At 46.6% G+C, this 12510-nt stretch overlaps 1 protein-coding gene across 1 annotated transcript in view; it reads right to left on the reverse strand.

The window, feature by feature from the left end:
• Positions 1 to 9583: 9583 nt before the first annotated feature.
• The window catches only part of BAZ1B (bromodomain adjacent to zinc finger domain 1B), a 328954-nt gene continuing 326027 nt past the window's right edge, over positions 9584 to 12510 (reverse strand). Inside the window, exon 19 of the mRNA XM_029612999.1 lies at positions 9584 to 12216. Coding sequence (XP_029468859.1) covers positions 11856 to 12216 — 361 coding nt within the window. The 3' untranslated portion in view covers positions 9584 to 11855. The remainder of the gene's footprint in view (positions 12217 to 12510) is intronic.

The following is a 12510-nucleotide window of genomic DNA, read 5'->3' on the forward strand; positions in this document are numbered from 1 at the left end:
ACGAAGTGAAGGTCAGGGTCTGGAGTGAGGCAATACGTAGTCAGGCGAAGCAGAGTTCTGTGTCTGGAGATAGGCTGTAGTGTAGTCAGGTGAAGCAGAGGTCTGTTGGGTTAAGTTTCTACCAGCTTTGTCCACTGTTTGGGAATGATTTCAGTCTATTCTTCCTGGCAGATTTGCTCCAGTTTGTTCAGGTTGGTTGGATGATGCATATAGACTGTAATTTTCAAATGGTGCCACAGATTTTCGATTGGATTGAGATCTGACTTTGACTTGGCCATTGTAGAACATTCATTTTTTTTTGTTATTCAATCACTCTTGTGCTGCTTTTGCCTTGTGCTTGGGATCAGTGTCCTGGTGAAAAGTGAACTTTCTCCCAAGTTTTAGTTTTTTAAATAGACTGAAGCATGCTGTCTTATAGTATCTCCCTGTATTGCACCAGTCATCTTCCTTCAATTTTAACAAGATGACCAGTCCCTGTTGAGGAAAGGTGTCCCCACAAAATGATGATGCCACCCCCATACTTTACTGGTAGGATGGTGTTTGTGAGGAATGGGCAGTGTTAGATTTGCACCAAACAAAGCATTTTGAATTTTGTCCAAGTTCTATTTTTGCCTCATCTGACCACAAAACCTTTTCCCACATTTTAGCTGGGTCACTTTGATGCTTTCTGGCAAACTCCAGACATGCTTTGATGTGGCTTTTCTTCAGTAATGGCTTCTTTCTAGCCACCCTCCCATGCAGGCCAATTGTATTCAGAGCTCTTGATATGGCTGACTGGTGCACCTCCAATCCAGTCTCAGGCACAGAACTCTATAGCTCCGTCAAACTGATTGTTAGCCTCTCTATGGCTTCCATCACAAGTCTCCTTCTTACTCTGATGCTGAGTTTTGAGGGACTGCCTTCTCTAGACAGTGTCTGGGTGGTATGATGCAGCTTCCATTTCCTCACAATTGATCCAAAGGTGCTCACTGGGATATCCAAGCACTTGGATATTATTTTGGAGCCTTTCCCTATCTTATGCATGTCTATAACTATTTTTAATTTCCTTAGAATTTCTTTGGTCTTCATTTTCACAGCTTTCCTTCAGATTCAGTCTGAGCAATGGTACTGGAATTAGGGGGTCTTTCATTGAGAAAAGTTAGTCTTTTATCCAGAAAAGCTGGCTTTTTTTTTTTTTTTTTTTTTTTTTAAAAGAGTCACAGGTAGAGGCCAATTGTTAGGGTAATATCTTTCATCTGTGTAAACTTGGAGCTTCCACAGCACTGGGGTTGAATACTTATGCAAGCAGCTAATATTTTATTTAAAAATGCAGAGAAATAATGAATTGTGACATTGAAAATTTATTTTAAAAGCATACTGGCTCGCAATAAACATACTGTCCGGAACAATCTATATAAGTGTTATTTGTAATCCACACAAATCTGACTTTTTAGGGAGTCAAATACTTTTGCAAGCCACTATTTTCTGTATGCTGACAACACAGTTTTTCATTCCTTGTGCTAATATGACAGGGGTTGGTTCAATCTGTTACTATTTCCCTTGTAATTTGGATATTTAGTAGCTGTAGGAAGGGTTTTTATATTTTTGATTCCTCCCTGTGCAATAAACCTCACCTTTTTGGGGATATGGCATCTGGGGTATATATGCTTTGAATTTTAGGGAAGGAGGAGATGAGAGAGGGTAGAGGGCTGGAAATAGAGATTTCCGTAGAATACGAAGGAAGCAATGGACTGAAGGGAGCAGTGGAGATTAAGTGATCCCTTCAGGATTTCCACTATCCTTAGATTTGGATCCTCTCAGGATCTATAAGAAGAAGAGAGGAGATTGGAGCTTTCTACTGGGTCTCAAAGGACAATAGTTGAGTACCTTTAGGATGGGCCTTTGCTCATCACTTTTGCATTTTGATATTGAAGGACTTTTGAATAAAAGATATTTTGGACTTTGACTTAATCAGTTTGAAGATAAGAGCATAGCCCCAGTATGTCAGAAGATTGGGGCAAGGATCGGGTTGCCTAAGCGACCTGAAGAAGCAAGAGTCAGAAAGCAGAGTTGCTTATCTGTAACGGGTGTTTTCCCAGGACAGCAGGATGCTAGTCCTCACAGATGGGTGACATCAGATGATGTCCAGCACAGAATGCTTTTGTTTTTAGAAACTTTGACTGGCACACTGAGCATGCCACTATCCCCGCAGCCATGCAGGGTCCCCTTCAGTCTCGTTACAAAGCATAAAAGACTAGCGAAAAATAAAATAAAACGCAGACAAACCCAACTCAGTGGGGTAGCGGGTGGGTCTTGAGGATTAACATCCTGCTGTACTGGGAGGACACCTGTTACAGGTAAGCAACTCTGCTTTCTCCCAGGACAAGCAGGATGGTAGTCCTCACAGACAGGTGAATACTATAGATGTGAATCGGAACCAGAATCGGATCCGATATCAGTTCCGATTCACATCTCTATAGATGTGAATCGGAACCAGAATCGGATCCGATATCAGTTCCGATTCACATCTCTAGTGAATACCAAGCTGTCCCCAGAACATATAGGGCAAACAGACACCCAATAATGCAACAGGCACGTTGGCAACAATGGGAGGCAGTCTGAACCACATATTGGGCCCTAGGTAGGGAGATGGGTTCTCACGCTTGGAACAGGTTACGGAGGACAGACTGGCCAAAGATGCTGTCCTGTCGACCATCCTTGTCCAGACAGCAGTGGGCTGCGAAGGCATGGAGAGAACTCCATGTCACAACCTTGCAGATTTCAACAATAGGGAATGCACAGAAGTGGGCCACCGACGCTGCCATGGCCCTCAGTGTGCTTTCACTCAGCCTCCGAATGGAAGGTCCGCTTGCTCATAGGAGAAAGCGATACAGTCCACCAACCAAGTGGACAGAGTCTGCTTACCCACCGTAACCCCAATTCTATTTTTGTCAAAGGAGACGAAAAATTGGGTGGACTGCCTGTGGGCTGCAGTGCGCTCCAGGTAAAAAGCGAGAGCTCGCTTATAATCCAAGGTGAGCAGAGCCCGCTCATCTTGGTGGGAATGTGGCCTCGAAAAGAAGGTGGGTGTACAATTGACTGATTCAGGTGGAAGTCAGTCACCATCTTAGGTAGGAAATTAGAGTGAGTGCGCACCACCCTGTCATGGAAGAACCTCGTATAAGGTGGATAGGTCACCAGGGCTTGCAGCTCACTGACCCTGCGAGCGGAAGTAATTGCCACAAGGGAGATAACCTTCCAGGTGAGGTGTTTCAACTTGCAGGAGTGCAGAGGCTCAAATGGAGACCGCATGAGCCGAGCTAGCACTACGTTGAGGTTCCAGGCCACAACAAGAGGATGTAGTGGAGGCTTCAATTGAATTAAGCCTCTCATGAAGCGCCTCAGTAAGGGCTGCACTGAGATCGGAGTGTTAACCACTCAGCAGTGGTAGGCACTGATGGCACTCAGATGGACTCTGTTTGACTTAGTCTGCAACTCTGACTCCGAAAGATGCCGAAAGACTCTGCACACCAGATCGAGAACTTCCTCCATTTTGATTGGTAGGACTTCCATGTGGAAGGCTTTTGAGAAGCTACCAGGAATTGTGAGACGTTGACTGAAAGGTCGAGGGACTGTAACACTAACCTTTTAACATACAGGCCGTGAGGGCCAATGACTGGAGGTTCAGGTGGCGCAGCCTCCTGTGTGATGAGATTGGGAGAGGTGCCCAGGCAGATGTGCTCCTGGACCACCAAGGTCACGGAGGATTGGAAACCAGACCTGTCGCGGCCAATGTGGGGTTATCAGGATCATGGAGCCGCCATCCTGTTGGAGCTTCTCGAGGGTTTTCATTTGAGCAGAATCGAAGGATATGTATACAGGAGACTCCAGGATTGGGCAAAGACATCTACGGCTGGTTCCCTGTCCTCCTTGTGCAGGGAGCAGAAGCGAATCACGTGGTTCTGAGAGGATGCGAATAGATCCACATCCAGCCGACCCCACCTGCGGAAGATATTGTCCGCCACGGAGGGGATGAAAGACCTCTCGTGAGGGAGGAATGTCCGACTGAGGCAGTCCGCCACATTCTCTGTTCCTGGTAGGTATACTGCTTGCAGGAGCATGGCTCATGATACGGCCCAGGCCAAAATCTGCACTGCTTCCCCACAAAGGAGATAGGAGCCTGTGACCCCGTTTGTTCACGTACCACATAGCCGCTTGGTTGTACGTTTGTATTAAGATAGCCTTGTGGGACAGGCGATCTTGGAACACATAGAGGGTGTATCGCATTGCCTGGAGTTCCAGGAAATTTATTTGGCATCTCGCCTCAGGCTTCAACCACACACCCTGAGTGTGGAGGCTGTCGACAGTCACCCCAGCCAATGCTGGAGGCATATATGGTAAGGATCATCTGAGCAGGAGGGGGCTGAAATGGGAGTTCCTTGTTAGGGTTGGCTTCTTGTGCCTACCAAGCGAGGGAGACATGGAGCGGCTCTTTAATCTGGACCAGCATGGAGAGGTTCTGAGAGGCTTGGTGCCACTGGGAAAGCAAGGTCCACTGCGTCATTGTCAAGGCCAGATGAGGTTTTGGACTGATGTGCACCGATGCCACCATGTGGCCCAGCTACCGCAGGAGCAGGCGAGCAGAGGCTGTCTGTCGGCGATGAATGGACTGGCCAGGCCTGCTAGGGTCACCACCTGATCGCTGGGAAAGAACACCCTGGCCACTGTAGTGTCCAGGTCTGCTTCGATGAAGCTGAACCGCTGGGACAGCGTCAACTGGGATTTTGGATAATTGATGAGAAAACCCAGCGACTGGAGCACTCCGACTGTTGAGTGCAGGGCACGGAGGGCTCCCTCCCGAGGGACTCCTGATGAGCCAGTCATCCAAATATGGAAACAAATGTGCCCCCTTGCGGCGCAGATGTACTCCCACCACTGCCAAGCACTTGGTGAAGACCCGGGGTGTGGAGGCCAGGCCGAAGGTTAGAATCCTGTATTGAAAGCGCTGCTGGCCTACCACGAAGCGCAGGAATCTCTGGTTAGGTGGAAATATTGCGATGTGAGCGTAGGCATCTTGCAAATCGAGAGAGCAGAGACAATCCCCCTCATGAAGCAGCAGAATTAAGGTGCCCAATGAGACCATTTTGAACCACTCTCGCCTCAGGAACTTGTTTAAGGCTCGGAGGTCGCGGATGGGACAGAGACCACCTGTTCTCTTTGGAATGAGAAAGTACCTGGAGTAGAACCCCCGGCCCTGCTGGGCACAGGAAACCGGTTCCAAGGCTTTTGACCACAACAGGGCTGAGAGTTCCAACCAGAGGATAGCCGCATGCTCCACTAGGCCCCACCCTGATGAGGGAGCAGAGTCTGGCGGGATGCTGAGCAGATTTAGGCGATAACCATAATGAAACTAGGCTATCACCCATCAGTCGATGGTGATGGGGTCCAGCAGGTAGCAAACAGGCATAGCCGGCCCCCAACTGGTAGGTCGGGACATGTGGGCACTGAGGTTAAGCTGCTGCTCTCTCTACGCCAGTCAAAATCGCACCGCAAGCCCAGGCCTGAGGCACCCGTTGTGGGTGTGGGTAGCCTGAGCTCGCGAGGCTGGAGGATATCATCTCCGTTGCCTATAGAAGGGTTTCCTGGAGTCCTGACGCTGAGCCCAACGGGTCGCTGAGGAGGTTCCAAAATGCTGGCGGACAGTTGTCTCAGGGTCTTGTGGTGGCCCTTTAGCTGGGCCACTGTGTCCCGGACCTTATCTCTGAACAGGTTTTCCTCTTTGCATGGGAGGTCAGCCAGCTTCTCCTGGTCTTCAGGACAGAGGTTGGAGGCCTTAAGCCAGGCCCAGCGCCGGGCACTAATTCCATCTGCTGACACCCTTGCCGCCGTCTCAAAAACATTGTAGGCCGCTTGCACTTCATGCTTGCCGGCCTCGAACCCCTTCTGCATGATGGACTCCAAGCCCTCTTGGAACTGCAGAAGGAGACTTTTAGCGAGCTCCTGGACCTGCTTCCAGAGGTTACGGTTGTACTGATTCATGTACAACTGATATGCCACTATTCAGGTAATAAGCATCGCCCCTTGGAAGACTTTGTGGCCTAGGGCATCCAAGGCCCTCTGATCCTTCCCCAGAGGGGCAGAGGAGCAAGTGCGGGCTCTTTTGGCCTTCTTGAGAGCAGACTCCATGACAATGGACTGGTGTGGGAGCTGGCTCTTCTGGAAGCCCACGGACTGTTGCACTAAATAAATGGCGTCAGTCTTCCGGTTGGACTAGGGTGACAGAGCCTGGGTGCTCCCATAAATGGTAAGAGCTCAAGGAGGACCTTGTGCACCGGGACAGCCACCACCTCCTTTGGGACATCCACGAATTGGAGGTCTTCTAATATTTTATGACGGGCATTCTCTTCAGTCAGCAGTTGAAAAGGCATGGCCTCTGCCATCGCCTGAACAAAACTGGCAAAGGACAAGTCCTTCAAGGAGTGAGCACACCTCTCGTCCGGAGGTGAAGGCTCCGATGGGAGATCATCTGAGGCCTCCGAGGAAAACTCTGAGAAATCATCACCCCATGGGTCATAAGGGGCCTCTCCTCCTTCCCACTGACCTCCTTCGGGGAGGAAGGCCGAACCTTGGGTCCGGAGTACCAGCACTGATGGCCTGTCAGAGGGCCTCGGTGTCAGCTGCGTGGGCATCAAAGGCCTCTGAGGACTTGGGGCACCCGATGGCCAGAGACCCGGCTCAGGCACCACTGGCACTGCCCGTGGTGGCCGGTGCGGAGTCTCATCCTCCTCCTCCGAGGAACCCAGAATCGGGATAGTATCAGAGGGTGGAATCTGTGAAGGACGAGGCACCGGAGGACCTCCAGGCAACGGCTGCATTAGCAAGGCACTGAGCAGCACGTCCAGCCTCTCCAATATGGGCGCCAACATAGATGGCACTGGCTCCGGTGGTTGCTCGAGGCCCTGAAGGGCATGGAGCAGTGCCTGCTGGACCACGTGGGTCCAACTGCTCCTAAAATTTGGGCATAGTAAGCACCGATGAGGGAGAAGGCAGATGGGATGTAACTGGCGCCTCCACGGGGCTCTCCGCTGAGGCGCCGGTATCTGTGCCGGCACCATGCAATGATGACCATCTAAGCCAGTGTCTGTACTTCCCTCGGTGCTCTGCCCGGTCTTTCTCCAGCACAGAGTAAGATGATCCAGAGGCCTTGGATTGGCCCGATGCTAGTGAGGGGTAATCCCCTCGCCTTTGTCATCACGATGGGACATCGAGGGCGACCGCCGGGAGTCAGAAGGATCCCCCCTGGCTCGATGTCTCCAGTACTGGAGTCGATGGAGCTGATTGTCAGGAACCAAATAAGTGCTCCATCTTATCCAAGCGGGCCCGCTGGTCTTTGGGGGTCTTCTGAGCGCAACTGGGGCACTGAAGAACAGCGTGGGAAGGCCCCAGGCAGAGGACGCAAACGTCGTGCAGGTTCATAATGGACATAGTCCATGGACACTGGGGGCAATTCTGGAAGCCAGTTGCCATCGAAAAAAAGACGATGTGCGGTTGGTGGCCATCGGCCACCGGGGGGGCAGATGCTCGGGAGCAGAGTGCATCAACTCGGAAAAAATGTACTTACCCAATGCAGGAGGAACCAATACGCGAAGGGGGACCCCGGAGCGGGAAAGTACCAGTGAAAACCAGATAATTTTTCCAGTGAGGAAAAAAGTGAAGAGCTCCAAAAACCCACAAGGCAACAGCACCGCAGAAAAAAGGAGACTGAAGGGGGATCCTGCGTGACTGCGGGGATAGTGGCATGTTGGGCATGCTCAGTGTGCCAGTCAAAGTTTCTAGAACCTTTGACAAAAGTATTCCGTGTCAGGCTCCATCTGATGTCACCCATCTGTGAGGACTACCATCCTGTTTATCCTGGGAGAAGATTGATACTTTTTGATAGGACTCAAAGGGCTATACCCCATTGAGACAGTGTGATACAGTTTTTCCAGATTGAAGGAGAGTTAAAACTTGGATCAATTGAAGTTGGATGTTTTTGTATGTGGGGACAGTTGTCCTGTAGTTTTTGTGCTTGGGGATTTTCTTCTATTTGATGATTGACTTTAATGCTGGAACCTCATTCCAGTTTTCCCACATTGAAGGGGAGAGGTTTTTCTCCATGGATAATGGTGCAAGAGAAGTGAGAAGGGAGGCAACATCTAAGATGGACAAGTTGACAATCTTTATTACTTATTACATTTTTTATGCTATTCTTGATTTTTGGTATTGAGGCCTGGATTATCCTTTTTTAATTTACAGTAAAGACTTATATTTGATCACTATTCTTGAACTCCAGAGTATTTTTTCCTGTTTTTCTACTCTTTAATAGTTGAACTGTATGGCTGGACATTGGTGTGAATTCATTTATATACCTTTGTTGAAGTTATTGCCTTCATTGCTCCTTCTCTGGACTATTTGGCTCCTGTTGGAGGTCCTCTACCTCCAGTGTGAGCATTGAGAGTGAAAAATGGATAGACATGTCAGGGAGCCCCAGAAAACTATTCTTCCTTTCCCATCTGGATTGAACCCATACTTATACCACCCTTTAGTGACGGATAAAGCACCAAATGAGGGAACTGTTTATACTAAAAATAGTGATTTTTCAGGAATGCATGAATGTAGTTAATATTGTTTAAAGAATACGATTAGTTTTAAACGTTTCTAAAACCACACTTCTGTGGGTGGGAAAGCAATTATCACAGAACAACTTGACTGTCCTTACCTATTGGAACTCAATTACTAGTTGTCCATGAAGCAAAAAATCTAGGAGTTATCCTAGATTCAAAACTTATGTTTCAGGCCCATATGAAGCAAGTTACAAGCCATGGATTCTATAAAAGCAAATACAAATAGTTCAACTGATCCAGTATGTGGGCGCAAGGTTGCTAATTGGCATAAAAATAACGGAGCATGTTTCTCCTAGCTTGTGATCTTTATTGGTTATCTGTAAAATGGAGGGCTCTGTTCAAAATCCTGGAAATTGTTCACAAATCACTTTGTGATAGCTTAAGTCCCTTTAGTGAATGTACACTACAGTCCTCAGGTTTGAACTTGGTTTCAATATCTGCAGCATGGAATTTTAAATGTTGGATGACATGAGCTCTATGGGTTCTAGTCTGGAACACCCTTCCAGCAGATGTGCAAGGAGAACAGGATATTAAGCTTTTTAGAAAGAACGTGAAGGTTTTATATTTTAGATGAGCATTTGACTCACTATATTAGATTTAAATATATGGTTTGTGTTTTAACTTTGTACATTGTGTGCCTCATTATTCATTTTATGTATATTTTATGAATACTTCTTCCTATGTGATTTGCTCTGTAAACTATGTTAGAAATAGTGGAATATAAGATGATATAAATAAATACCAGCATTAGAGACAGCAGGGTATGCAATTTTGCCAAATCCTAGGGTCAGTGCAGTTTGTTTACACATACAAAAAGGGATGTGCAAAAATCGAAGCAGCTTATGTGTGAACTTGCTAATGACCAAGCAGACATTTTAGTAACATGCAGTGTACTGAAATATCTGTTCCTGACAACTCAAGAGTAAATTATGCAGAACAAATACATAATTTTTTTTTTATTTTTAAAATGTCAACTTCTTACAAGTAAGCCCTTTGCCTACCCTCCCCCTCCCATTGACACATTTAAAAAAATCTACAAGTCATTAGGTATCCACGGTGTATATAAACTACACAAAATGCTCAATATTAACAAGACAAAAAAATAATTGAGTCTAAATATGGTTGAGTACAAGTATCAGTGCTGAGCTCCTGGGTGGGAGTAAGGAATCACAAGGGGTAGGTGGGGGAAGCACAAACCTTCAGTCTTCAATTTCAGCCTAGATTTAAAAAAAATTCAACCTATAGAACCTCAAAAAATATAGAGATTTTGTGCTGTACATGGGAAAAGTTAGAAACTAAAAGGTTTTAACAGCTAAAGCTATTTTATATGTTCACTAATTTACAGAGAATTCCAAATTTTATGATCTAAATTGAAAAATAATATATAAATAAAAATGATGATGTAAACTGCAGTTTTGTTCCTAAAGATTTGTAATATAAAAAGCCCAAAATGGAACACACTGCTTCCAGCCACTCACTGAGGTGCTGCTCATCATGCCAGCAACTCTCCCTCATACACCCCTGGCAACCTGCAGGAATGTGCCACAAACGTTAAGCCCCTTCTCCCATCCTAGCATGTGCCATTTCACATCCCAACTTTCACTCCAGATGATGAACCATCACATCAGTTTCCCCAGCCTCTCACTTTTTGAGACAGAGATATCTTCCAAAAGAGAATGAAGCATGAGTTAACAGGATGTAACTTTTAGCCTCTCTCTAGGGACATAATGCCCTTAATGCCATGATATTTATACTGGTGCTCACAAGGTGCATATCCAGCAGATTACTATAACTATACCCTAGCACTGTCAACTTCCATGTCAGATTTGTATCCAGTCCTCTTCCCATCACATTCTACTTAAATAGAACAATAAGGATTACAACTTTTGGGGACATCGCATTAGGATAGTAATACTGTCTTCCTAGAACCATCCAAAGGGATACAGAAAGGAAGAAATCCTTCCCTCGTCCCATCGAAAAAAAATAGAAGGTAAGGGATTTATGGGGTTCAGTATACACAAACTACTTAAAGGATTTTGAAGAGAAAAAATGGCAAATTTGTTTTCATATAAACTTAAACTGTACATGTGCCAAAGCAAGACAATAGATATTATCTTACATACTGCCCCTTTTATACAAGATCACAGCTAGAATTAAAAGAAACTAACTAAAAAAATAAAAAAGGGACAAACTGAGTTCTCGCTGCTTTAGCACTCCCCTCAGGGACTGATGGTTATGCTGGCACTGCTGATCCCTTTTCCATAAGCTCCCTTCCCCAGGACGAAAGGGAGAGAAAGGCTGCCATGACTGTTAAAGGTGCTCTCCATTAGATTCTTTTTCATGGCCGAAAGACATGGCCTGAAGAGGCAGGGTTGCTAATTTCTTCAGAAAACGAACCCTCCTTCACCCAAATGCCCCAAAAGAGTGAGTAACTTCGGCCACCCGAAGACAACAAGTATCAATGCTGGTAACTGCTCTTATCTCCATAAATGTAACTGCTTTGTCCTCCCTTCCGCCCATCCAGTCTGCTCTCCTAGAACTCCAAATCAACACCATATAAATATATGCAGAGGAGAAGCAGAAGCTGGATTGGTCCATCCCTGATTCAGTCCTTGTATGAGGCAATATGATCCCAATCCCCCCTCCCCCTTGCACAGCTGCAGCCAAGGGGAGGGAGCACTCCTTCAAAACATGGTGCCAAGCCTGCCTTCGCATCTCACACAGCAGATGGCATCAGACACCACATACAGAACAAGAGCTCTGACAGAAGCCAGGGAAGGAGTAGTGAAATCTGTTTCCTGCAGCCAGCTATAAAACATGTCCAGAGATGCTCTGGTATGAAATGAACAGGTCAGAAACCACGGGGTCAGAAAGCACAGTCCTCCCATCCCCCTTCCAAGATCTGCTCATTCCAAACACAAAGACAAGCCAATACAGAAAATTCCATAAGCGCTTGGTTTGCTTTTGTCTTTATTCAGGAGTTACTGCTTTCCCCCTTGATCATGGCTGATTCAGTGCTTCTGGGAAAGAAGAAAACTGAATCACACTTAACGCCGAAACAAAAATTATATATGTATCTCCACAAAAAAAAACAAAAAAACAAAGTCTGCAGGTTTTCCTTACTCCAGCTGCAGTGGGGCAAGCTGGTCCTGCAGAGCACATGAAGGCTAGCTCCACCTCTCCGCACACCCCCCCCCCTTCTCTATCATGTCCTTATTTTTTTCTCTTGCGCCCCCTGGAATGTTTTGCTGCCTCTGGGTCACTGTCCAGCTCTAGCGCTTCCTCCTCTGTGCGCATGTGGGGCTTTCGTTTCCTGCGCTGGTAGTTATGGCCAGGCAGGTGTTTGTGCAGCAAGTCCACCAGGCATTGTTCTGTCTTCTGTAGGCAGGACAGCACAAGGCTACCATTCTGGTTGTACAGCTCTGCATTGGAGAAGATCAGTTTGAGGTCAGCTAGGAACTCCTGCACTGAGCGGTAGCTACTGCAACAACACTTTTGTTGCATTGTTTGGAAATCCATGGGATTGCTTACAATCTCAAAGTAGTCTTCAGCTTCCTCTGTAGTCACTGGCTCCCTGCAAAAGAGAGTTGAAGCAGAATTAGTCAAAGCTTAAAAGCACCCTTCTTCCACTGTGCCTCTCCCCAAAATGTTTTGAGCTCCCTGCAAGCACAGTGCTCGTCTGGCCAGTAGTTTGTTTACAAACAGCAGTTAGGCCATAATCTTTTATTCTTGTATTTTTTTTTTTGTGATTTTTATGTATTGTATTTTACCTTTGGTTTTAATTGTACATTGCTTTGGGAGTTTCAAAACATTTATAAATCGCTTACCAGTTAATGTTTTAAATAAATTATTAGTTGACCCTGCAGCA

Source organism: Rhinatrema bivittatum, chromosome 8 (genome assembly GCF_901001135.1).
Source record: "Rhinatrema bivittatum chromosome 8, aRhiBiv1.1, whole genome shotgun sequence".
Lineage (NCBI taxonomy): Eukaryota > Metazoa > Chordata > Amphibia > Gymnophiona > Rhinatrematidae > Rhinatrema > Rhinatrema bivittatum.